At 43.1% G+C, this 27053-nt stretch overlaps 3 protein-coding genes across 8 annotated transcripts in view; all 3 read right to left on the bottom strand.

Moving 5' to 3' along the window:
* The window catches only part of PRRC1 (proline rich coiled-coil 1), a 31755-nt gene extending 22354 nt beyond the window's left edge, over positions 1-9401 (bottom strand). Inside the window, exons 1-2 of one of the 4 annotated variants that reach the window (XM_087741916.1) lie at positions 9266-9401; positions 630-743 (exon numbers count right to left, since the gene is read on the bottom strand). In XM_087741916.1, the coding sequence (XP_087598042.1) occupies positions 630-723 (94 nt within the window). In that variant the 5' untranslated portion in view covers positions 724-743; positions 9266-9401. Of the gene's footprint in view, positions 1-629; positions 744-8800; positions 8925-9000; positions 9133-9265 lie in introns of those variants that run through there. The other 3 variants (XM_087741915.1, XM_087741913.1, XM_087741914.1) reach the window with 3 other exon arrangements.
* A 1850-nt stretch (positions 9402-11251) lies between these two features.
* LOC148050522 (E3 ubiquitin-protein ligase Topors-like) lies at positions 11252-12301 on the bottom strand. The gene has a single exon (XM_087742403.1). The coding sequence runs from the start codon at positions 12254-12256 to the stop codon at positions 11252-11254; it is 1005 nt and encodes a 334-aa protein (XP_087598529.1). The 5' UTR covers positions 12257-12301.
* Positions 12302-13820: 1519 nt separating this feature from the next.
* MEGF10 (multiple EGF like domains 10) overlaps positions 13821-27053 on the bottom strand; it is a 106937-nt gene continuing 93704 nt past the window's right edge. For 2 of the 3 annotated variants that reach the window (XM_087742231.1, XM_087742230.1), the window contains exons 19-25: positions 25502-25630; positions 24740-24976; positions 23281-23408; positions 22988-23111; positions 21032-21076; positions 19229-19435; positions 13821-18273 (exon numbers count right to left, since the gene is read on the bottom strand). In XM_087742231.1, coding sequence (XP_087598357.1) covers positions 18113-18273; positions 19229-19435; positions 21032-21076; positions 22988-23111; positions 23281-23408; positions 24740-24976; positions 25502-25630 — 1031 coding nt within the window. In that variant the 3' untranslated portion in view covers positions 13821-18112. The remainder of the gene's footprint in view (positions 18274-19228; positions 19436-21031; positions 21077-22987; positions 23112-23280; positions 23409-24739; positions 24977-25501; positions 25631-27053) is intronic. The other variant, XM_087742232.1, reaches the window with a different exon arrangement.

The raw sequence follows: 27053 nt of genomic DNA, 5'->3' as shown, positions 1-27053 counted from the left end.
TAATTTCTTTCTTATTTTTTAGATAAAAATAAATATTAATGGAAGTTCTAATATTTTCTTCCTGCACCCCAATGGATTGCCTTGAACACCCCCTGGGCTAAGGGGACACCACTTTGGAGTCCACTGCACTAGCGTGACTCAAGATAACAATACCAGATGTGTCAGAAAATTAAATATTTGGTATTCAGAATATGGTGTTCAGATTCTTGAGAAATCAGATAAAGTGCTTTGATTACCACCCACAATATTAAAAACCAAGTGATTATCCAGGTTTACCACTATCCCCTACAAGACTGTAAATTTGTTTTAACTCCCTTCTATGCTGCTCATCTAACTGTGCACTGTAGTGGAAGGTATTATTTCCCTGGCTCTGCATCCTTAAAAAACACAAGTGCATCCATATGACTTCATAAAAAAGTTTCAAGAATAAAAAAATGTTTAAAATACTCTGTGTGTCAGATGCATGTCAGATAAGAAGCACAATTCCACTATTAAGAAACAATTTAAATTCTTCCAATTAGTCTGGAGAAGGGCACTGTAATTATGCTGATTGCAGCACTTTTGGATGAATTGCTATGCTTCAAAAGACATGAATAAACGTGACCAAGTTGCTGAGGAAGTTTCTGTACCTAATGAGACAGGTGTAGCAGCAGCAGCAGCCCCTGCTGTGCTTGGTGGGGGCGTGCCAGGTGGAGTTGTCTCTATTCCACTCTCTTCCATCATTTTCCTTCAGCTACAAAAAGCTGTGAGGGAAAAAAAAAAAATGTGTATCTTGAGAAACAAGGGAAAAGATTTTAAATTAGAACGTAAAAGCCACAACACAGTGATTTACATTCCTGAACAGAACAGGTAATTCAAATGCCAACTCTAGAAAAAAGAAAAAAATTGACTGATCTCAAGTACATAATTATCCAGTATGTCTCATTTCTCCTGTATCTTCCCTTTATTTTTAGCACTGTGATAATACCTCAAACTCTATGCGTCTTTCTAAAAACCTTACTGTGCATGCTCAGTTACTGCTTCTCATATATACTGGTGGTACTTAGATGACTAATAACAGAGAAGTAATTACACATTGAAAAACCCATACCCCGTTGCAAGAAAAACTCAATTACGGGGTAGTATTTTGCTGTGTTATTGAGCCGTAGTAACTCAAACAAGGACCTGTTATTTTCAGAGCTGATGCACTGACAGGATGCAAAACGTGGCAAGAGGCAAGATAGAGGACCGAAGTCCCCCCCTTCTGGCAGCCAAGAGCCACGACTACCCGAGACAGCTACCCAAGATGTTGTAGCCCTCTCAGGCTTAGGCACTTCAGCAGATGCTCCTGAGCATCACACCCAAGCGCAAGCACCTTGCAGAACACCATGAACAGCGGCATAGCTGGCAACAGCCCAGGAGTCCTGACTCTGCCACCTAAGCTCTAACCATGACCTTGTCTACCTTAAAGCAGAAGCATTTCGGGGTCAGCTAAATAAACCTCCAGAAAAGCCAAATGAAACCAGCTAAAATTCACTTCCAACACGCATAAAATTACACTGAAATTAATTTACACTGAACAAGTTTTCCAGTACAGACAATTCCTGTAAAATCCAAATACCATACTGCTCTGGTGACACTATCAGAAGTGAAAATAATTGGAAACTTTAGCTTTTATTTTGAAGGCCAGATTATGTTGGGAGTATCTTTTAACATCTCTGAATAAACCTTTAAAATATACTACTTCTGGAAAAGTGAAGCTATATGCTTATTTAAAAATCTTAAATTAACATAAAAGGGTTTAAGAGAAGAAAAAGAGAGGGGAAAAAATTAAGACTTTCATTAACACCTGGAGATTTTTGTTCTCCCGTGCAGAGGGAGCTAACAAAAAACCCTGTGTCCTCCAAGTCTGGTAAACTAGACAGCAATGATTTGTACCACTTCCTGAGGTAACAATTCTTAAGGAAATTTTAATGAAATAAAAATCCTATATGAAGTAATTATAGGTATGAAAAATAGACTTAAACGTTTTCCACCATATTCATTACATCAGCAGCTACTGAGGACTGCCAGCTTATTCCCTTTAACAATTTACAGAGGAAAAGGCTTAGATAATATGTTGAGTAAAAATATCCATGTGTATATAAAAAGAACTCCACTTACAAAAGCACAGGGGTTTTTCTCTCTTTAAAAAAAAAAAACAAAACAAAAAACCCACCTCATTGCTGCATTGTTGTTTCACATGTATATACAACTCTTCAGTTTAATATGAAGGAAAAATTACTGTTACTACCAAATTGAAAAATTGAAAAAGTAGGATGTCAATGTTAGTCTTGACAGGCTTACAAAGAGTCTCAAAAACAAGTGAAAGCATCAAAATCACACAGGGGAAATTATAGTCCCTCTGACAAACCAGTATGCTTTGCATAAGTGATTCAAGATTAAATGTTTGAGCCCAGCCTCAGAAAGCGAGTAAATGTGGTTTATGGGCAGCACTCTTCATGAAAACTCTTATGACAGAGGGATTTCAGGTTCTGAGTACCTCTTCAATTCATTTAAAAGCTTCTCTTCAGCTGGGATGAAAGGGTCAGTAATTGCCTGGTGGGGGACAGACTGTCCTTGCAGAATGAATACCTCTCATCATCCCTTAGAAAGAAACTGCACAGTCTTCCATTAAACTTCACTAAGCGGAAAAATTTGCAATAATAAGATTTTGTCTTTTAATCAGGCTACAGGAGTTTACATTCCCCCTCACAGATGTATTTCTAAAGTCATTCTTCTTCCAATTATACACTGCAAAGCAAGAAAAAATTTTCCATTGTGCAACTAAAGTAATCATTGACCAAAACCTCCTAGAAACATTTTATTTTATCAAGGCTCTTTTAATCTGCTGCTTGATTTCACCTAATGTCATGATTAAAAACTGCTAAGAGGCACTACTTAAAATAAATACTGCAGCCATGTAGAATGAGTGAAAAAGTTCCACAGAGCAGCTTTTCAAAAACTCTGTACAAAGCTTTTTCAAAGCTTCTCAGAGCTATTAAAGTTGGGGGGAAGGGGAAACAGGAACACCCGTTCCCCCCACCCCCTCCCAAAGTAACTTAAGTGACATCTGGAAAGTTAGAAGTTAGTAGAAATGTTAAATAACTCTGTAGTTGCTTTTCTCTATTAACTTTACAATAAGAAAAGTGAAGCGAGCACCAAACAGAAACAGTAATCCCAAACTTGCAAAAATTATGAGTCGGTTGCTGAAATACAATGATATAAAAAGCCATGGAACTGACTTAAATTTGAATGTAAAAAAAGCAAAGATCAGTAGTTTCACATTTTCTCCTTTCACTTATAAGCCTCTCTGGGAAATCCAATCTGCAAATCCAGCCTGGCCAGGAGATGGAAGCTTGAAAGGGGAATCCTGCCAGTTGTATGACTTATTTCCATTCGCTCGGACTTTCCAGGTCCAGGAACGCACCCCTAGGCAATGTGTCCCAGTAAGCTGGATACCCTCAGAGTGATGCTCAGTCAAAAGCATACTGCTATCTCCCTTCTGTTCTGGCTTGAACTGTATCCTTTGACCCTAATACATCCCATACTCTTTCATATATTGTCCACTATAATCAACTGGGGTTTTGCCACTAGCTGGGGAAAAGAAGACCTCTCCCTACCTTTTGCTGGAAGAGTAAACAAATTCCTTTATTCTCTCACATAACGCACAACCACAATAGCCTGTATTATCTTCATTGAATCATGTAGGTTGGAAAAGACCTTCAAGATTATCAAGTCCGACCGCTAACCTAGCACTGCCAAGTCCACCACTAAACCATGTCCCTAAGCACCACGTCTACACATCTTTTAAAGACTTACAGGGATGGGGACTCAAACACTTCCCTGGGCAGCCTGTTCCAATGCTTGATAACCCTTTTCGGGAAGAAATTTTTCCTAATACCCAATTTAAACCTCCCCTGGCGCAACTTGAGGCCGTTTCCTCTCGTTCTATTGCTTGTTACTTGGGAGGAGAGACCAACATCCACCTCACTACAACCTCCTTTCAGGTAGCTGTAGAGAGCAATAAGGTCTCCCCTCAGTCTCCTCTTCTCCAGGCTAAACAACCCCAGTTCCCTCAGCCGCTCCTCATAAGACTTGTGCTCTAGACCCTTCATCAGCTACGTTGTTCTTCCTCGGAACTGCTACAGCACCTCAGTGTCCTTCTTGTAGTGTGGGGCCCAAAACTGAACACAGTAGTCGAGGTGCGGCCTCACCAGTGCCAAGTACAGGGGGACGATCACTTCCCTGGTCCTGCTGGCCACACTATTCCTGATACAAGCCAGGATGCCATTGGCCTTCTTGGCCACCTGGGCACACTGCTGGCTCATATTCAGGCGGCTGTCGACCAACACCCCCAGGCTCTTTTCCACCAGGCAGCTCTCCAGCCACTCTTCCCCAAGCCTGCAGCATTGCATGGGGTTTTTGTGACCCAAGTGCAGGACCCGGCACTTGGTCTTGTTGGATCTCATACACTTGGCCTCAGCCCATCGATCCAGCCTGTCCACGTCCCTCTGTAGGGCCTTCCTATGCTCCAGCAGATCAACACCCAACTTAGTGTCGGCTGCAGCCTTACTGAGGGTGCACTTGATCCCCTCATCCAGATCCTTGATAAAGATATTAAACAGGACTGGCCCCAACACTGAGCTCTGGGGAACACCACTTGCGACCAGCCACCAACTGGATTTAACTCCATTCACCGCAACTCTTTGGGCAGGCCATTCTGCCAGTTTTTTACCCAGCAAAGAGTACGCCTCTCACTCTCAACTTCTTCCTTCACTCTTTTCTCTTTCCCTCTACCCACCCCCATGCCGATTAGAGGACCCTGAAGCCTAAATGATCCTGTATTCTTTTTCCTTTAGCTTTCTCATCCCATCACACAACCATCAATCTCATTGTCAAGTCCTGACCTGACAGGGACTATCATGAAGCCTGCACAAATAACAGCTTTCTACACACTGAATTCTCAACATAAGCCAGTTTAGTCCACATGTGCTGCATAAAAAAGTAAAAATAATCAAAAAAAATAAGGTTAAGGAGAAAGATAAGACATGGGAGGAGGGAATACACGAAAGGAAAGCAAAAAGTACAATAGATGTAACTGGAAGCTAATAGCTTATCATGTTGAAAGAATCCAGCACTACATATAATTAAAACTGATCCTACAGGATATATGGTTTAACACTTGAATCTAAATGGCCTACCTGAAACCAGTTATATGTGAGAAATTAAGAAGCATTGGGGTGGAAGAAGACATGGCGGGAAAAACCCCAAGCAATCAGCAGACTTCAAGAGTGTTCAGTCCTCAACAAAGTTTCCACTGAGGGTTTCCAATTTCCCTTAGGGGAGTTGCAGGGAAAAAGTTCCCCGGTAAGATCAGCCTACAAATCTTTAGCAACTGCTGGGTGTGGAACTGGACTGTCTTTTCAGTGATTTAAAAAAAAAAAAAAAGTAATAATTCTTCATAGTCCAAGCCACAAACACGTAATTTGCAGCAAGTAGCACCTGAAAATTCAGCCTAGCTTCTTAAGGAGGTGACTTTTGTGCCTTGCAAACTAGACGTTTTGCATTACTAAACCGAAAAGACAAAGGAGAAACTCTGAGACAGGCAAATTGAAGCATGTGCAATTAGGTGAAAATAGCAGCAGTATTGCCATCTAGTGATTTGTGATCATAAATTGATTTCACAAATTTGATAATCTCGCCACATTTAGCTAGAAGAAAATCTTGTCTTATGCTTATATGAAAGTAAAAAAGAAGGGCTATGGAAAGAGAAATACAGAAAAACACAGGAAAAACTTCATTCCCAATGATCAGTCATCCATCATCCTTAAAATAAGCCCTGTAAGCAGAAGCATGAATTTTGTTAGGCTTCCATCAATTATTTGTTTTAAAAAAAAAAAACAAAAAACAACCAACCTTGTCAGTACTAATGAAGACACTATAGCGATGATGTTAAACCCCTACAATACATGAAAAAAATATAATATACCCACAAGGTCTATCCCTAGTTGACTAGTAACTATGTTTTACTGATTCTTACCAGCTGAATCTCATCCATTAACCTAAAGCCAAATGTCAGCCATTAACCTAATTCCCAAATGTAAGGCCTGTGTATATTGAAGGGAAAACCAGGCTAAAGTTCTCACTGAAAATTTTAATAGGGCTCATGTTAAAATCAGAAAAGAAATAATTTGATTTAGAGACTAAAAGACTGAACTGGAAAATTATTCATCTTTTGACTGAAGCTTAATAGGAAGTAATTATATTTGTGCTAATATTTTGCAATAATTTTAACGACATAACCTGAAGAATGCTTCTCAAGTATGGTTATTACTCTAAAATACAGAAATTCAAAGTTAATGATAAGATTACCTACAATGGAGATTGGCAAATTTCACATGGATAAAAACACATTATCTAGAAGAGGCCGTATTTTCAGTCATCCTTAATTAAACCCTTCTGGTATTTCAGTAGATGCTCCTGCTAGTAAAAAAAAAACCCACAATATACTTAAGAACCCTAAGAGGCAAAACTATTCTCTAAACAGAGCCTAAAATGAAACAAAACAACTCGTCTTTAACCATAATAGGCATAACTATTTTAATTAAGTGTGTGGAACAGTACTGGTTACACACTTTGTTAATGGCTAAGCACAAGTTGACAACTGTCCAGAGTAAGTAGCAGGCAGTTATTTATTTATTTATTTGAGCAAATCAATTGTTTGGAGCCTTTCCCAGTGCAACAACCTCTTCAAATAAAATGTTACATCCTAGGTTGCATTAAATGATGGACAGATTCACAGGCATATACTTCTGTTTAACAGGAGAGGTCAAAGGGAAAAAAAGCCAAAGAATTCATAAAGATGCAAACAAGAGAGATTAAAAACAGAATGACCAAGAAGAAAGCAAGAAAGAAAATTACAAAAGAAAAACCTTCCGCTATTAAAGATGGAGTGAAGCTGACATCAATCAAAAAGACAACACTCTTCAACACAAAACAGAGTTGGAACTGTTAGTATACTAAAGTTTCATCTGAAAAAACTCTCACATTGGTTTATTACATTCTAGAAAGGAAGAGCACAAAGTCAGGGATAAAACTTCCTTCAGACTCTGGTCTGTTAAATGCAAGCAGGCCCCAGAAGACATACAAAACCTCACTGAATCCAAAGGAAGGGCATAGAGGGATAATCAGTTTAATCACCTGGTATTAAATGACTTGTTCTAAAGTCCAAAGCCGTAAAGAGAGGCAATCAGGAAAGGGGGGGGGGGGGGGGGGGGGGGAAGAGAACTCTCCTATACCTGTTTTATATTCATAGTGTAAATAATGTTAATCACAACACCCATATCACTTTTTCACCTTAAAAAAAAAAAGTCTGTTTACCAAGCAGAATCCAGCATGCCTCAGACCTAACACAGTACCAAGATAGCTTGAAACACTCCACATGCCAGAAGCGGATGGCCTTGTCTTGAGACTACTGCAGAATGAGTTATCATAGTCCACAGATACCATAAAAAATAAGAAGTTCCACTTTTCTAAAAGCTTCCCAATCTCTAAGAATTATTTTGCTTCCCACATTCTTAGTGCCATTGCCAACCCTTGGGATTTGTTCCAGACCACACACACCCTTACTATCAAATATTTATTTTTAAATATCACAAAGCTTATGTAGCTCTACGGATCACTTATGATGACAGTTAGAGAACTACTGATCTAGTGTACAATGTTACATACAACTACACAAAACTATCAAAGAAACAGTTAAACAAAACCACGTACTTTCTACCAATTTGCACCAACAGCTACATCATACGATGTGATGCAACAGCTCCAGCACTTTCAGGGGTTCTTCCCCAAAAGAAATAATGCTTTTTTCATGTGACAATAAAAATAAATAAATCATATAAATAAAGGGCAAATCACTTCAACAATGGCTCCAGAGATATTATAATAACTAACAGATCTCCTGAAGCATCAGTTCTATCAGATACTAATAGGTCCTCAAGGGTGACAATTTCCACTGTCAATCACGCTAATTCAAGCTGAAACCACACGGTTTTACCAGGACCAGCATTTCCATCCCTAGCTGCAAGGCTGGAACACACAGCCCTGAGGCCAGGCATCCAAACTCTCCACACAGTGCCTGAAGGAAGCTTGGTTGCTCCAAGTCACCCTCCAGTGACTCACAAGAGCACAGCAGCATATGTGATCTAGCAAGGTAGCAGGACTAGCCTACTGGGAATTCTATGGAGTGCTGGTCCATGCCTGTGTTTGCAATGCCACCAGTCACTAAGGCAGCAAGGAGTCCTGCTCCAAGGACTCCGATCTGCATTCATAGCCCCCTGCCCTCACCTTACAAGCCCCAAAGCGTGTTCCTGTCAGCAGGGAGGACAGGAGCCGCTGCTGCCCTTTAAAAGGACAAGATGGCTCAGAACAAGAGGAATAAGCCAGAGTGCCCGCAGCAGGGTCAGGCCCCTGGCTGCTCTCCAGGACTGAGCCCGGTGAAGGGCCGACACCGTGCAGCGCCAGGTGGGCCGCCCAAGGAGAACAAGAGCCGGGCGGGAGGCGTCGGGACGGCGCCCGCAGCTCGGCCCCGGGCCTCCACAAGCAGACACGCGGCGGGGCCGGCAGCCGCCCCGCAGGGCCCCGGCGCTGACGGGCCGCCGGAGCGGCTATTCCGCTCCCCCCCCCCCCGCCCAGGAAACACCTCAGCGACCCCCCCGCCTCCCACGCCGCAGCCTCCCACGCTGCCCCCCGCCCCGCCCCGCCCCGCCGCCCTAACCTCCGGACCTGCCGCAGCCGCCTCGGGACCGAACGGCACCCAACGGCCGCAGCCGGCACCCGGGAGCGCGGGGAGGCCACCGCTGCGGGACGCCGCCACCGCCCCGCCAGGCCCAGCCCTCCAGCCACTCCCTCCCCGCCGCCGGGGACGACGGGTCCCGCCAACGCGTCCCCACTGCCCGCCACGACAGGCAGCCTCACCGAGCCCAAGCGCCAGAGCCCGCCGCCTCTCGCCGCCACGGTCCGCCCGGCCGCGCTCGCCTGGCGGGGAAGCCGCGCCCCGGGCCCCGTCGGGGATGAATGGGGGCGCCGACGGGCTCCGCCGCCGACTACAGCTCCCAGCAGCCATAGCGGCGCCGCGCCTGCGCAGTGTGCCGCGCCCGCCCCGCCCCGCGCTGCCACGTCTCCTGCGGCGCTGCCTAGCGACGGGGCGCGCCCCCCTGCCCCTGACGCCGCCGCCGCGCACCTGGGCGCCCCCCGGCTCCATGGCGGCGCGTCTTCCTCCCCGGGCGGCGGGGGCCGCGCCGCGCCCGGCGTGCCCCTGGGGCGTCCCGCTCCCTGCCTCCAAAATGGCGGCAGCGGCGTGCAGTACGCCTCTTCTGCCACGTTCGCGGGCGGCCGCGGGGAGGGGCCGCGGTGCGCGGCGGCGGGGAAGGCAGAGCGGGCCGGCGGACTGTGCCCGGCGCGAGAGAGCGCCGTTGGGCGGCGCGCGGGCTCGCTACTCATCCCCACCCCCGCCATGTTTGCGCGCTGTCTCGCCCTCACACCTGCGCAAGTCGTCAGCTGCGTCCAGTTGCGCCAGGGGAGGTTTAGGCTAGATATTAGGACAAGCTTCTTCACTGAAAGGGCGGTCAGGCGCTGGAACAGGCTGCCCGGGGAAGTGGTTCCGTCCCCATCCCAGAGGTCTTTAAAAGACGTGTAGATGTGGTGCTTAGGGACATGGCTTAGTGGTGGACTTGGCAGCGCTAGGTTAACAGTTGGACTTAATGATCTTACAGGTGTTTTCCAACCTAAATGATTCTATGATTCCTGTAAATGGGATAATGTTGGGTAGCTTCCAGTCAGCAGACACCTCCCCAGATGCCCAAGACCTTTGGTAGATGATTGAGAGGAGTCCTGCTGTAACATCCGCTAGCTCCTTCAGCGCTCTGGGATGAATCCCACCAGGCCCCATGGACTTGTGAGCATTCAATGGATACAACCGTCCCCTCATAATTTCAGGGTCTGCAAATGTGTCACTGTTCCCACAGCTGTGCTCCTCCAAGTGAGAGGACTGGGCAGCCCCAGGCCTATCGTTAATATTAAAGACTGAGGCAAAAAAAGTGTTGAATGCCTCCGCTTTCGCTGCATCCGTGTTTGCCAGGGGACCATCCACATCAAGTGTCAGCCCAGTATTTTCCTCCTCTTGCTATTAACTTACTTAAAAAGCCCTTTCTTGTTGTCTGACACAAAGCTGGCCAGTTCCAACTCGAGCTGAGCTTTGGCCTTCCATGTCATAGGGACCTGGGTCTTCCTTTGGCACCAAGCAGCAGCTCTTGGAGCCAAACCCAGCAGCCGCTGTCGGTCCCTCCCCTCACCTTGCGTGGCCGGCTTGGCTGCAGAAGGGGTCCCAGGGCGGTGTGTGAGAGGAGGGCGAGGGGCCCTGGGGAGCACAGATAAGATGCGCTGCCATTTCTGCGGGGTTGACTCGCAGCAGGGGAAGTCCTGCAGAGAGCGTGCGATGGGGAGGGGTGGTGGGGGTGGTGGTGAGGGGCGCTGGGGAACTGATGGCATCTGTCTGCCAAAGAGGGGTCCTTTCCACATGGAGGAGAAGAAATGCCAGCGCCAAGGCTGGATCTGGAAGAGTGAGAAGAAAGCCTGTGCTCGAGGGCAGCAGCATCTCCATCTTTCCTGGCTCATGTCCCCGTAGCACCTGAATGAGGGGAAAGAGTGCCCAGCAAGACCAGACAATGCAACTCAGTGGTGCTCAGACCAGCACAGAGGCCCTTCAGGTCCATAGGGCGAGGCCCCACAGCACTCGAATCAGGGGAAAGGGCCCCTGCAAGAGCACAGGGCCAGGCACCATGGTACCTTGTCGAAGGGAAAGGGGCCCTGCAAGAGCAGAAGGCCAAGACCCACGGCGCTGTGCTCTGGGGAGAGATGCACCCAGAGAGCACAGGTCCAGCCCCATGACAGCCAAAGCAGGGCAACGAGAAGCCCCGTGGGGCCCTGCTGAGGACAAGGAGAGCAAACGGTGGGCACAGCTCCAGGAAAAGGGGGAGAAAGCAGCACGGGTGGGGACAGCAACGCCACCTGCACTGCTGGCAACACCGAGACTTGTTCTGCAGTTTTCAGGCCTTTATTTTCTTTTACTGCCTGACAGTTAGACTTAGAGGGCCGGGAGCCCTTGAGGGCCAGCGCACGCCCCAGCTGCTGGCCCGGCCCTGGTTTCGGCAACACCTGGGGCCGCCTTCTAGTGCTGCCGGCGGGGTGGCCTCTTCTTGGCTGGAGAAGAGGCCTCGGGGCTGCCAGCCCTCCTCTTCGGGGGTTGCCGTGGCCCCCCAGGGGAGCGTTCTCTGCCCCGGCTGGAGGCAGATGGAGGTGCCACAGCCTCGTCGGGCTCCTCCTGGGGCTCTTCATGCTCCCTGGGGAGAGGAACGGGGGCAGAGGGAGGGCTGCCGGCACCCCCACGAAGGGCAGCTGCTGAGGTGCTGGGGAGCTCGTCCGTGTTGGTTCCCTCAGAGCTGCTGGAGGGGGTCGGGCCAGGTGTAGGAGACCCTCCTCGGGAGGCCATGGGGCCGGGGGCAGGCGCAGGGCTGCCCTCCCGGCCCCCGCCAGCATGGCCGTCCTCCAGGCCCAGCAGACGGCGGGCCTCCCTGCTGCACCGTTGCAGGGCGACATCAATGAGCTGGTGCACAAATGTCGCCGCGTGGTTTTGGAGGGAGGCCGCCAGCAGCTGGACCAGGAGATCTTCATCCAGGCCGAAGAGGATCAGGAGGGGCATGACGATGTCCTCCACTATGGCTGCCCGCGAACGCTGGTTGCCAAAGATCGCTTGCAGCTCCTGACGCACCCAGGTCAGAAGGGGCTGGAGGAGAGCTGGGTGGTCCCAGAAAAGGGATGCCCACGTGCTGGGCTGGAGGCCGCCCAGAGGAGCCCTGGGCACCATCCCCACAGGCTGTGGTTCTGTTGCTGCAGGGCTGCGGGCAGCTGCACGGCCAGGAGCGCCTCCTGCCTGGCGGCCGACGACTGCTGACGCCGCAGATGGTGTGATGACATGCTCCCCAAAGTCATCGTCCGCCCACACCGAGTGCATGATGGAGAGGATCCTCCTCTTGCAGAGGGGGCACTCGGGCTTGCTCTCAGCCCACCGCAGGATGCACGGGTAGCAGAACTGGTGGAGGCATGGTGTCACGTAGCTGGCCTCCTCCCAGCTGTCCAGGCAGATGGGACAGTGGTCCTCCAGCTCTGTGGCCATGTTCTCCACTCGCTGCGGTGGGCTGGGGGGAGCTGGGGATGTTGAGCCGCTCCCTCTCACCAGAGCTGCAGGAGCAGGTGTTGCACTAGAAAGGGAAGAGAGGCCACCATCATTGGCTGGTCCAGGGAGAGGTGGAAGAAATGCCCAGGTCCCTCAAGAAGGAAACCCTCCCAGCTCCCCCGGGGGAGATGTCCCCGCACAGCTCACCTCTGCTGCTGCGAGCACGCCTCCTGGGAGTCCCGGCTGCCTGAGCCTGTCAGGGCAGGGGAAAATCGTCTGATGGCTCTGGGGTCGGGCACTGAGAGCTGCAAGAAACAACTCCCCGAGCACAACACCAGCACCAAAGGCCTCGCTCAACACTCCACACCTCGCGAACTCGCTCAGCTGGAGTGCGGGCACGAGCCGGCTGGGTGAGGCTCGGCGCCCGAATATAAGCAGTGAGGGACGCCTGGTCACAATCCGTTGCTCAGGGATGTCATAGTCCATCGCTAGGTGACGTCACAGTCCATCGCTTGGGGACATCACGACGGGCCATCCTCGCCCGTCGCACTCACCCTGGCAACACTGCAGCCCCAGCACATGCATCTGGGGTTACAGCAGTGCCACTGCCCACTCCATCCCCCCATCTCTTGTCTTGTGCTCGGCATCAGTGTTTCACGCCAGTCACTGAGGCCTCAGCTGTGGCTTCCCAGGGCCCCATCAGGTCACTCTGGCCATGGCAGACGTCTCCAGGCACATAAGGCAAGAGGGTTCACTGGGTAACACCTCGTGCCTCCCTGGGAGGTGGCAGGACAAAGTCCCACGGGCTCTCCCCACACCCCAGCGCTGCTGGCCAGCCCCGTGGGCTCCCCTGCTTCCTTCCATGGGGTGTCACAGGCAGCACTTGGCTCGCTCTCGCAGGGTTTCTCCTATATTTCTCTCCTTCCCATCCAAACCATTCTATGTTTCTATGTTTCTATGATTCTATGATTAGTTCTTAATGCCAAATCTCTTGTCCTTGATCAAACTGTGATAGTAAAGAACAATTTCCCACACCATCTCTCTGTAGCCAGTGTTTTAGATTCATCTTAGAGGGTCAGACTTACAAAACAGAAATTTCAATATGTTATCCCCTTTTATGCCATGTTTGTACTTTGGTTATTGGCTTTTTAATGGTTAATCCAAGGATATTATCTTATTAAAAAGTGGAAATGCCTTGCTATTGGCAACTCACCTCCCCATCTTTCTCAAGGTGAAAGCTTTAAACATTCAAGAGACAGGCTTGAAAGAATCACCCTGTTTGCAGAATTAATTCCTGCAGGAACACACAGTAATCACAGAAGTTCAGCATTTCAAAATCAGCCATGATTTTCTGCAAAGCATGTCATAAACTACTTGCTTTTTTATAAGAGGGAAAATAAAAAACATTACTTGGTGGTCCAGCATGGGCAAGGATAACATTTTTTTATACTTCCCATGCTATTTCAAGATCTATCCTAAGCAAATGAAAAACAAAGGAAAAAATTTCGAAGCATTTCCCATCTTTCATTAGAAACTTTATTACATTAACCTACAAGTATGTGAAGTGAAATAAATGGTAGTGAAGGGCAGAATGATGAATGATCAGTCATCTTTGGAAAATAGATATATTTTCACAACAAAACACTTTTTTGTTACAGCTAAGAAAAAAAGCCAGACATACTTGATAGGTTTTCTTTAAAAATATATTACAGTTCAATCATATCAAAGTGAAGTCTTGTGGGCTAAAAAAACTGAAGATAGAAGAGTTAGGTTCAGTGCTCTAGCACTCGTATGCATGAACCAAATGACAAGATTTTCTGTACAGTGATTAATAAACATGCACCCATTTGTTTTCAGTCATTTAAACTACTATATATACAATCTTTCATGTAAAGCATTTTTGTCAAAATTAGCTCTGTATTCTTCAGTCTGGACTTTAGAGCTTCAGTATAAGGATTATTATTTGGACACATATCTAATAAAAAATTCAATTGTAGTCACAGTACTTGGAAAATCCAGTATATTTTAAATAACACATTCCCCCCTTTTGATTTTGTTTTATCCCAACTTCACTTCAATATTAACTTGACTTTGCAGATTGTCTCACCAGAAAGTATGAGTACAATGAAATCTTCTTTCCCCTGTAATCTGCATGCACATCTCCAATTAAAATTAGTGGGAGTTCTCTGTATAGATCAAGATAAGGATGAATTTTATGTGTAACAGTGTGTTGTGATTAAAAATCTTTGATACAGTAAAAAGCCTTGAGGTTCATTATGCTTCTAAGTGACCAGAATTAATATGCCTACAATATTTAAAACCTAAAGTTTATACTCACTACTTAAAAATCAGCTATTAACTTTGTGCAGCATTTTGCACTTTATTAAACTGATAACAAGTTGCTAGGGGATAGCTATCTCCATTCTCAATGCTATGTTTCTCACTATTGTAATGTGAATATATAGAGGTGAGGCATCTCTTTCCATTCCTGTACGTGGTGAAGCCAATTCTCTGAGCCGATGGTGTTTGCTAAAAATATTGTATCAACTTATTAAGTTCCCACCACAATATAGTATGCATGTTCAGAAATACTTAAGTTCTCTAAAGAGCATACTGCGATCTACAAAAAGGGCTATGTGACAGTCATGAGGATTGAGTTGGGGGTCTCTTAAATTGACAGCAGAGCGTACTCCAGAGCAAGCCTCCCTAGCCTTACAGGAGACAGCAGGATTGCTAATCCAAGTCCCATGTGCTTTTTTTTCGTCTGGAATGATACACGGCTATCATTTTACAAGAACGTATTACCCCTGCAGGCAGTCTGTTTTCTGAGTGTCTACCAATGATCATTCACAGAAGTAAATTCACAAGTTGTTTACTTGACCTGTATGTATTGCAAATCCATCTTGGATACATGCAGACATTGCTTTTGCTGACTACACAGCAGGAGTTTTACCCACATATAGAAAGGCAGACTTTGGTAATGTGTATATTTAGAACATACACAATAGGCAAAACTACCAGAAACTCATCTGTTTTCATGAATATTTGGCTGAATGTATCACTTGAGGATATGTGACATACTGGAAATTTTCAAACAAATACAATTTATTCAGCTCTTCACATTTTCATATAAAAAAAGAACTGTTTATGTTATGAAGATTAATTTATCTAGTGGTCCTCAAATTTTACACAGAGTAAGAAAATAAGTTTTTGTGAGCTCACAATTGCTAAATACGGCATTTGCAATTCATGGCTGCAGAGAAGAAAGGTTTTATTTTAAAGTCTGTTTCACACAGTACAAACACATGTATATACCAGTACCTCTACATGTTATCTATATGCACACAAACCCAATCAATACTTTGTCTTACGGAGGGATTAAATGGTAACTGGCTTTTGAAATCTTGTAGTTAATTTCCGTACTTGCAAAATCCAACGATAATCAAATTATTTATTCCAAGGATATACAAGAAATGCTCAGGGAATTGCAAAACAGCCAGTGCTCATGGCCAGCAAGAACCAAGAATGTTATGGGGCACTTCATACAGGCATATATATTCTCAGGCTTGGGCACATCTGCAACAATGTCTTCCGATGCAGATCTCTCATTTATCACCACTTCAGTGACAACAAATAAAAGCAAATTGTATTTCCATTTCAGCTCTGGGTTTCTTTTTAAAAAAAAATTCCAAACTTTTTTTTCATTTTTTCTTCCAGTTGATCCCCTGCTGTTGCATTTAGTATTCCAAAGGCAACTGGTTGTGATTTTCTTAGGAACATATCAATGCTGTCACAATAGTGGTAACTCTTTGTCTCAGACTGTATTGCAGTCCAGATGTAAAGACAAAAACAGTCATGGCACAGCCTGTGCTAAGCCGGAGAGCACATACACCAAACTCTTGACCTGTCGACCACCCTTCACATCGTTATAGTATATGACAGGTCTCATGTGCCAAAATGTGACCCCAGCACAGAAAGAAGAGAGGATTAGTGCTTCCCATTATATGCCATACGATGCAACCGCCTGTATCCTTTCCCCATCAATCAGGGATATACCAACCTTTGGGACAAGCTATCCACAAGAAGCTACGGTTACCGCCAGAGCAGGGTGGAAGAGCCTGCAGGGGTTACGTTACAAGCATGTTAGCAGGTAGCATCACTAACAGCAGCAGCAGCTGGAAGTAATACTGCCACATCATTTTTAGGTTTCTAAAGGTAACTTTCCACTGAAAGAGAATGTCCAGTCTATATCAACCATTTTATGTTTAGGTTGACATGTTTGGGGGACAATTTTGCTTCAATGGATGGATACCTTGGCAAACTTAATTTCCACTGAATTGCGCAGTGCTTAACAAACTGTTTTGGAGGGAGAGAAAGGAGGCTTTTGGAAAGATGGTCTCCATCCATCCAGTCAGCAGAATAAGCTAGACTTTAATGAGGGACTGTTTTTTACTTTTCTTCTGCATTCTTGTTATTATCCTCGACAAAAATGCCTTGATTTTTTTTCCCCAAATAATTCATTAAAAGTTAAACTATTATGTATTAGCTAATCACCTCTGATTGATAGACATCAGTATGACATGAATTCTTACTTTAATCCTCTCCCTCTGCCCAGAGGTCCCTTTAACCAGACAAAATAAAGGCCAGTTGGCAAAAATGCAAAAGAAATGGACACATAGTAGAATATTTTTGCAATTACAAGCTAGATCACTAGAAACACAGACACACAGCGTAAAAATGGAGACACAAGTTAATGAAGAACAGGGGGTACATGTGTCACATTGTTAGCAATGCAAAAGACCAGCTTAAGCATGTGTTTCCCTACATCAACTATAAAAAAGAAAAGGTGCCTTTTTAGCAAGTATGCACAAAGATTGCTTAGTTATTTCTAAGAAAAAAAATCAGAACACTTTACTATTTTTATCCTATATTACAGTCGTTATTACTACCTGTTTATAAAATGTAAACCTTTCCTTGCAGTTAAGATTTACAGCAGTCATCACCTTTGTCCACTCCTTACATAATCAGTCCATGGTGACAAAAATAAACTGATTTAATTTACATATTTTATGAAGTAATTACTGATATGTTATGGATTATTAGTTGTGTACAGCAGAAACAGTGGTCAGAACTGCAACATAATGGAGTTGAATGGTAGCAAAAGATTTGTGGAAGACTGGTGATGGGTCTGGAGTACCAAGAGATCTTGAGGCATCATATAATATTGATGTATGCAATGCTTTTATCTCCAAAACTATTCAAGCAAGGTATGCCCACCACCAGTAATGGACTAAAAATCCTGACGATGCATTTCCCGAACAACTGCAGTATTGTGCTTACTTATCCCCATCAGATCTTGTTTCTTAATATGTCTTGACTAAAGATCAGAATGGAAGGTAAAATTTGGCAAGGCAGTTTTTCTTCTACATAACTCGAGAATCAGATCACCTGTACGAAGTGGTATTTGGTAAATTGCACTGTTCTGGGAGCATTTCTACTCTGAAACATGACAAACATGAAGTCTATATTTAAAGTCGCTGAAATGGGATGCTATCAGAACTGATCTGCAAACTAGTATTTTTAAGCCAGTATATTACAGTATAAATGTCTTGCATACCTGTTTCTGTAAAATTTACTGCCATGAAAAAAGAATGATCAGGATCCCCAGAGTGTGGCATTTGTCCATCTGTCACTTGTATACACAATACAAACCTCATGTTGAGATTCTGTTTAATGTACAGCAATTGTCTGCTGGACAGATTAGGAGCCAAATATGATGGTAAACTAGAGGAAGGAGCACAACCATGCCACTTTGCCCCTTGAGAGTCCCACTGTGCTACATATCAGCTTTTGGGGTCATTCACTGCTGACCTCCTTCGTAGAGGATGTGGGGCTATCTCGAACTGGTAGCAAGTCATAATGACATGGAATATGGCTGTTTTTTGGAAGGTCATAAGGGTCCTGGCTGAAACGTCCGCTGCTGCTGAATGCTCCCTGGACAACACTCACCGTAGGTTCTGTGATAAAAGACAGCACATACATTCAGCACTAGGAGTGGCAAACAGAAGGCAAACACTGTATTTCATTTCAGTCTGCATTACAAAATACCCTTTTCTTCCTGCTTCAATATAAAGATTCCTTGTCATGCTGGGTCCTGAAATGCAGATGTAGAAACAAAGGTTGATGTTAAGGTGTTTTGGCCCTACGCTAAGTTACACCTGTGGGCTTGCAGCAGGGCCCTGCCATGAGTATATTTACTGACAGAAGCAAGTGGACCAGCATCTGTTCTTTGTGTGTGGACAAACTAAAAAAATTTGGGACTTTTAGTCAAGATTTTATAAAAATCCTTAGAAACACAATGGGGATATTGATGGATTTCAGAGGAATCTCTAATTGGGGACAGAAAAGGAAAATGGTACCCTATGACATGTGACATACACTTTATTCCAGTCCAGAGACCATGAGGATAACTACCGTTCCACAAGACCCCAAAGTTTACTCTAACTACAGTAACTACAGTAATGCAGTAACTAGATAGGGCCCATATCAGTGAAATACTACATCCGTGGGTGAAGATGCTATTTTTTCTGATCAAGAGGAGGAAACAGGTCTTTTCTATCCCTCCCACACACTTACTCCAGTTGCATTCAGTACTTAACAGCCTAATCTAGAGTTGAATTATATTGCAATCAAATGCTAAGCTTATCTTACGCTGTTGCTTAAGGAAAGGCTTTCAAACCAGGGAAATTCGAAGGTACCTCTAGGTTTTAGAACAGAGCTGAAGGTATTTCAAACTCTGTTCTTGTGAATTACACCACTTATCTCAAAAGAGTGTGATTGTTGTTACAGTTTTTGAGCAGAAAATAGAATCTGAACACATCATCATTTTCTTCAGTGATTTTTCATGTGTTTTGATTAAACTGTGCTCTTTGTTCTTAACCTTTAACATCTAGAAGTAGATTTTGTACTTACCAACTTCATAAACATTCTTGTTGGCTGAAGCAGAGCCAGCGATCTCAGCATATGGGGAGTCCCTGCGTGCTGGTGACTTCATTTCAACATATCCGCATTCTGAACTTTTTGGCACAAGAGCTGGTGGGTCTTTTATAGTGGCATATGGGTTCTCAGAACTACTTAATGAGCAATTACTTAAATTGTATTCTGAGTTCTTCACTAGATCTGCAAAAAGAAAAACATTGCTCTCTCAAGCATGCTACATACTATGGACATTGCTACTAAACAGGGCATTCTTTAATTTTGAGTTCTAAAAAGTGACTTATGAATTAAAATTTAAATGGAAACCAGTCATAACACTTCAAAATTGTTACACAGCACTTGATGAGAGCACCTCTACTGCTATGTCTTTTTATGGGCTTGATCTTGCCACCAGCAAATTCCTGTTGCAAAGTCTGAGCACCTTCAATTCTGGTTAAAATAGTAGCTAGCATTAAATACAGACAATGTGTAGAATCAGTTTTTAATAGGCACTTCAGAATACTTTTTGCCTTTCCAAGTGCTGAACTGAGGGCACTATTAAAGTAAGTGATCTAAGACTGTTCCCAATAGCAATGTCTGGGGAGATGGTAAGGTAACTTCTAGGGATGACCGTTCGGTGTAAAGTTTGAGTATGCAGCCACACTAAAAGAGTAACCAGCTTCTTATAAGTTTCTGTAAGGTGCACACAGGAGAACTGAAAAGGAACCATCAGGTGGCTTGTCATTTCAGGATTTAACTGAAGGACAGATAACTGTAGTTTAAGACAAGACGTATTTTCACATGCTGGGAAGAGATTTTGTGGTGTCTGTGCTACTTTGTTCTCTGTGTTGTTTTGTGATATGCTGTGTTATTTAAGCTTTAGAGCTGAGACTTTCTCAGCTTGTTTCTGAGTCTGAATATCCAGCATGAGACTGACCTTGGTGAACCTGTCAGTGGATAGCTGCTCATAACTTTGTGACTCCTTTAAGATACTTTAAACCGGGCTTCCCCTAATCCTCCAAAACCAGGAAATGTCAAGTAGAATAAATCCCTTCTTCAGCTTAATTGTCCTGTATTATACACAAGGTGACAAAACAGCTGGTTTTGTCTACATATTTAACTCATTATTCATATGGACTTAGCTACCTTTTTTTCATTGTTTGGATATCCAGGCATTCTAGTCACCTTTGGCATACCTTAATCATACAACAAAAATAGTGACACACACCAGTATGGTCCAGTATAAAGTCTTATGAGAAAACTGGATAATTCCAATGATCAAAATATCATCACTACCCTGAACTTCTGAAGCTTTTCATTCCTGATTATGTATTCATGTTTTGATATCCTTTACAAAGGCCTGCAGTGAATGTGATGAAGCACTGCAGGCATGCAGTCATGCGGTCCTACATTGACCATGCCAGCTGCAAAAGGAACTGGCTCTCTTTTAAAGCCTTTCATCAGAGGCAGCATGCATCCTTACCTGGCTTACTAGGCTGAATTCAAGGGCGATCCCCTTCTTCTGTCTAGAATAGAGCCATTTCATGACTCAAGCATTACAGAAACATTTGACATATGTGACACATAGGGGACTTAGAAAGGCTTCGCTTGTTACTTTTTCTTTAAAAACCCTCCCCTCAAAAAAATAAAAAAACCCCACACAAACAAACTTCATGCATTGATTCGGTGTCTAGGAATAATTTAGTCCAAAATTATTTTACATTCTCTTCACACAGAAACCAAAGATAATTTAGAGGGGTAAATTGAATGTCTATGTAATTTCATCTAAAATAACCTCACCTTTCAGTGACTTTCCCAAATATCCCCTATCAAGTCCAAAAGCACCTGAGAAAAATGATATAAAAACAGAGTAGTTTTAAAATCAAAGAAAAGTGATTAGACAACAGCTTATAAAGCTTTAAAAATTGCTTTGGGACTAATTTCTACCTCAGCAGAATAATTCTCTTATAAGCACGGTGAAACTGCCCAGTATAGGGTTACAGAAGCACTGTTACTATTTGCTTGCACACTTTCAAACAGTAGCTTCCTGAACAGGGAAGGTGGTTAAGGTCATAAGGGACCATTAAATTATCTAGTTTGACCTCACATATGTCACAGGCCATTACATTTCCTGCAGTTACTCTTGAATGAGCTTAATAACTGCTGTTTGATTAAAGCATATTTTTTGTCTGGAAAAAACATATCTACCAGAAAAGCATCCCATCTTGACCTGAAAATCTCAGCGTATGCAAAGTTCACTCCAATTCTTGGTACTTTGCTTCCCAAGTTAATCACTCCCATTGTGTTGTCCAAGGTCACTCTGTTCCTCTACAGGAATGGCCTAAACACCTAGTGCCTACAGCTTTGCAATTATCTGTTAGTAACAGATTTCTCTCAGTATAAATCCTAATATAAACATCAGCAATCAGCAATGCCTGGCAACTGTCTTCAGAGACCTGGCACTTACCTGGTTACTAATCCATTCAAATAGCTTTGAGTGATATCATAGAGTACTAATTTTTTAATCAGATTGCATTGTGGTACTATGCTAGAAGCCTTACAAAAGCCTAAAATCATTTTATCTCTACAATATCTCTATAAACAAAATTTGTAGTTTCCAAGAATGAAATTATGTTATTTGAGGAGACCTAAAGCAATTAATTTTATTTCTACGCCATCTTTATTTATTACATCTCATGTCAGCTTTTCTGTTGTTTTTACCAAGACTAATGCCCAGGTCACCAGCCTAGGGTTACCCAAATAATCCCATTTGATCTTCTAGAAAACAGACATAATATCAGCACTCATCCAGTCCTCTAGAATCTCCCTGTTAAGATCTACTGCAGTGGGTTAACCACAGCCAGTATCTCTTAGGAGTCTTAAGTGCTAGTACAAATGCTCTAAGAAAATGTGAAGTTGAACGTTGAGCATTATGACTGAAACCCTTTTCTAAAAAAAAAAAAACCAAAACCAAACCGATCTGAGCCTGAATTGTGGTTAGACCAAGATTGGGGATAAGCAGGAAAAAAAAAATGCTGCATACTGTTGTTCTCACTCCCAGAATCTGATACTGATATGGACCAAATATGAAGGTAGTTAAATGACCTAAATTATACTGGCACTGAAAGTCCCTTTTAAGGCTTTCACTGGTCAGTGCAATCCAGCCTTTTTGGAATGCATGAGATGATTGGGAAAGGATGAAAAGACAACAAAAGATAGCATAAAGCAGGATACAGCAACTCTCACCACTTCTCAGGACTTTTCCTTCTTAGGGACAATGCTCTGTCTTTCAGCAAACAGGAGGCTTAGCTGGGAAGATGCTCCTAGAATTTACATCTGAAGCAGGTCAGATGATGAAAAACTACTTTTTAAAGCATTCCATTTGGTGGGGATTAAAATAAAAAGGATATATACAATCTCTCATTTATTTAATAAAAATATGTAATTTTGCCAAAGCAGACCCTTATTTACAATACCCATTGTTTTATGAAACTAATTAATAAGCAAATCTTTATAGACAAATAATATGAGATATTTTGCATATCATGTCTGCACTGGGCATCAGACTGATTCACCATTCCTCACAAGGAGTCACTTTTTTATCTCTAAGGGTACTGCCTTAAAGGAAGGTCAAACCCATAACCCTGAACCTCACACACACTCTGACAAGCCTGGCATTACCTTGAGTGGAGAACCAGGAAAACGTCCCAAACACAATGAATAACATTCACATTCTCCTCCTTTTTTTTTCCTTACCAAGCTCATTGAGGTAGCCACCGTGTTTCCAGTCTGCAGGCAGTGTTCCTGTGTAGTCCACAACAGTGCCTCGTTTTCCAGGTTCTACATTTTTAAGGTTCACAAACAGCTGATTGTTTTTTGCCTATTTCAAAGAAAGATAGGTAATAGAAACTGAAACTGATAGGAAGTTGCTGAATTTCCGGGTGATAATCAGGAAAAGCAAAAATAAACCAAATATGAAACAATAGGGAACAAAGTACAATAAACCAAAAGCTAATTTACACAGAATCATCCAGATTTTTATGCTTTACCTTTGCCAGGGTCAGTCTGTCCATGTTGTTGACATGAGGTGGGGTAGTGCATTGAGTTAGAGTATGATAACTAGGGTTAGAGAAATAGTGACTGTTAGCATTTCCACCATTACTGTGAGGGATGGTTTCTGAAAAGAAAAAGAATGAAAATGAACAACGAAAAATAACATGGCGTTTCTTTCTTAGCATATGTTTTTGACAGTGCTACACTGATTTCAGAATCTGATTTAGAGTTTCTTGAAAAAAAATCTAAAAATCTTGCATTCATTTAAAAAAAATTAGAGATACAAAGCAGTAACTGACTAGTCATGTCCTCACTTTCAGCGAAGAGCATTCACAAGTGTAACTTGCTAATTTCTCTTTCTGTGGTTCCTTGCTCTCTTCTACCTCTGTAGCCATAGCATTGTCCTAGTTATAGACACTTTCACCATCAAGTTCACAGCAATGTTTTCTGGTGCTTCAAGAGCACCACCACGTTTGCTGATACATCTTTCTTGACCCTGACAACTGTTTCTGCTGGCTTCTTTACCTGCTGCCTTCCTTAATAGCTGTGTGCAAAAGACAGCTTTGCCTGAAGTTTCATGTACCCATGGCATCCCAACTCATATGCACTTTCATAGGTTGAAAACTCCTGTTTTGATTCAGGAGCATCGCTCTTTCCCTTCACGTGTTTCAAACTCAAGCCACTCTGCTATCTGCCTCTCTACAGAATCTTGCCACAGCTAGTGTGAAATCCTGATTTTCTACAGCTATAGCAGCCTTTCTATATTCAAGCTGTTGGCATTGAATTTAAAGTCTCAGTAGAAACCATATTTTGCCACACTTTCCAATTCTGTTTAAAAATAGGCACAGAGGAACAGAAATGTCCATACTTCCGTTGTTTAATGCAGAAAAACATCTGAGGGTGCAAAATGTTACACTGTAAAATGAGGTATATGGTCATTTGTTCCTTACAATTAACACATTTTACCAGGGTAAGCCACCTTCATAGTATCAAAAGCAGAGATTAAAAGACAATGATGCAGAACAAACTAAGCAGCTATAGATGCTGGGGCAGCATCCTTCTGAACTCGGGTGAATTGCCTCTGATCGCCGAAAGGTAAGCACACAAGTCCACCATCACATCCCACTGGTCTCGTGTTCCAGTTCACCAGCACCGCTGTCAGTGTGGTCTCAGGGGCTGCTCTCCTGCGAAAGGCAGCTGAGAGCAGTGTCTCAGTCTTCCTAAAGAGGGAAACCCTCCCCTGCCTCTCTTTCCAGGAAGGCTTCCAAGGCAGAATTGTAGACACCCTTTTCAAAATCGAGTGTGTTGCTGCGAGCAGCAGCCCTCACTAATGCGAACAGGTGAAACATGCACATTCAAGCCCCGTTAGGGGCAGATCTGAACCCCTTCAGAGCTCAGCTGAAAAAGCACAAAGTCAAGAGATGGAGAAAAAAAACTGTTCTAAACGTCACTTACCTGAAATGGTGTAATCTGCATTGATGACCCTCATAGCAGGGGTATAGGTCACTGCGGGCATATTTGTTTCTTTGCCTTTCTGCTTATGTCTGTAAATCATGAACAGCACTAGCAGGAAAAGCACAACCAGGACAAGAATGATGATCCCTGCTATAGCCCCTATCTGGTAAGAATCAGCAGGAATGGCAGTGCTGGTACGGCTTAAACTGTTCAAGTTTCCCACTATAATTACACCAGCTGAAATACAAGAATAAATGAAAATATGTGGCATAAATTCAGAGGCTTATGCATCAGGATCAGAAGACAGTATTTCACTTATAAATCTTTCTGTTAATATAACTGTATTTAATAATGCCAAAATAGAACTATATCAGAAACCAATGTGAAGACAATCCTAGCCATAAGGAAAAGCATTCATCTTCTTCATGGAAAGAGATATTTTCATGGAGTTGAAAAAGTAAGAACATTCTCTAGGCAAAAGCACAGAGCAGGTAAAGCACCTGCTCTATCAGCACCTTTGGACAGCACAGCACTGTAAAATATTTCATGCAATCTACACTTGAGTGCTTTGCTCCAATAAACCATCACTGAGGCATAATACTTACAAAATCTACAGAACATATATCATTTAATAGAATAGACTATTTAAACACATGTGCCTTATCAGATTAATTTAATGAATGATACAGAGATGGCATTTAATAGGTTAATCCAAGTTTTATATAAAACAATTACAATAATTTTATTGCATCTAGGCTTTACCTTGATCACACCTGGCTCCTTTCCAGCCTGGGCTGCAGTAACATGTTCCCGTGATGTGGTCACAGGTTGAGTTGTTCAGACAGTCACATATCTGCCGGCATCCATACCCATATGTACCTTGAGGACATTCTGCACAAAATACGTGCAAATAAAAATCAGACATAGTCAGTACTTCTTAAATGTTTTGGTACTACAGATCTACAGCACTATGCATGCTACCATTTGTTTCTAACCCCGTACGTTTTTGTACATAGCCAGCAGATGGCAATGTGTTATTAGTGCTAGAGCTCCACGGAAAAGATTTTCTTAAGAGCACCTCTCTGCATGCAGGGGGGGGGTGTGTGTGTGTGTGTATGTGCAGGAAAGGAGAAGGAAAAGGAGAAGGAAATTGTATTCAGAAGTTATTTTCCTTTACCTATAATGTTGCTGCCACTAAGGCAGTGAAATTAGGCAAGAAAAAAAAAAAAGATTCAAAGGGTAGAAGACAGTGAAGAAATGGACAAAATGTGAATAAAGTGCCAGTTCTACACCAGAATGTCAGGTCTCCCAGGTTACTCAGATCCCAGTGCTTGAAAAATCATGTAATCATATGAGTGGAGCCAGACAGCTGTCTGGTGGCATGTCAAATGACGGATGTGCTGATGTGGTAAAAGAGCAAGAGATAAGGGCCATAAGTCTAATATACACCATGCATTAATATAAAAATAAAAGTGGTCCTAGGCTGCTTATAGCATACTTTGATACTGTAATGTATACACTGAGAAAATACCTACAGGAGAAAAATGCTAAATTATGAAGAATAAACTAATTGGAAGAGTTTTCCGTGATTCTTTGTCTCCCAGAATGATTTGAATACAATAATTAATTACTGATCAAATTGTTTCCCACATCATGTAATTAGCATGTTAGAGAATTATCCTACTCTGATAAAAACTATTTCTTTTATACTGCCACCTCTGTTACTCTGTGGCTTGTTACATTATTGTAGTTCTGATGGTTTGAGGAAGTGTAGTATTTCTTCACCTTCTGAGGCTCAATTTTCTGAAATCTCTCAGGAGTTTTGTAACTAAATAGTTTGTTTTTCTTTTTGTCTTTTTAAAAGAATCTAAGTAATGTTTTGTGTATTCCTAATTCAGAATAATTTACAAGATAATGTAACAGAATAGGTGCCCAAGAAATGTTCTTGAAGTCTTGATAAATCCAGACTCAAGTGGAATTTCATGCTTATATACCTTCTCCTCTTGGTTACATTCAATAAAACAAGTTTATAACAACTGAATCATAGAATCATAGAATCATTAAGATTGGAAAAGACCCTTAAGATCATTGAGTCCAACCGTTAACCTATCCTGAAGCCAATGGCTGAGCAAAAACCATCACACCATAATATATTTTGGCATTTTGAAATCTGAATTGGAATGAAAAGTCAATTTTTAAAATTCAAATTCAGAAAAACCAAAATGTTTAGTTTAATATTGTTAAATCATTATTAACAAATTATAGGATAAAATATAAACTCTATAAAACATAATAATAAAGTTAGATTTGCCAA

This window comes from Nipponia nippon, unplaced genomic scaffold, assembly GCF_047370975.1.
Source record: "Nipponia nippon isolate SJK-2023a ecotype South Korea unplaced genomic scaffold, ASM4737097v1 scaffold_8, whole genome shotgun sequence".
Taxonomy (NCBI): Eukaryota; Metazoa; Chordata; class Aves; order Pelecaniformes; family Threskiornithidae; genus Nipponia; species Nipponia nippon.
The sequence above is the reverse complement of the archived record's forward strand: the minus strand, read 5'-3'. Positions and strand labels throughout refer to the sequence as shown.

Bases quoted from the DNA above. Each gene is read 5' to 3' on its own strand.
- LOC148050522 (XM_087742403.1), bottom strand. From the start codon at position 12,256: ATGGCCACAGAGCTGGAGGACCACTGTCCCATCTGCCTGGACAGCTGG.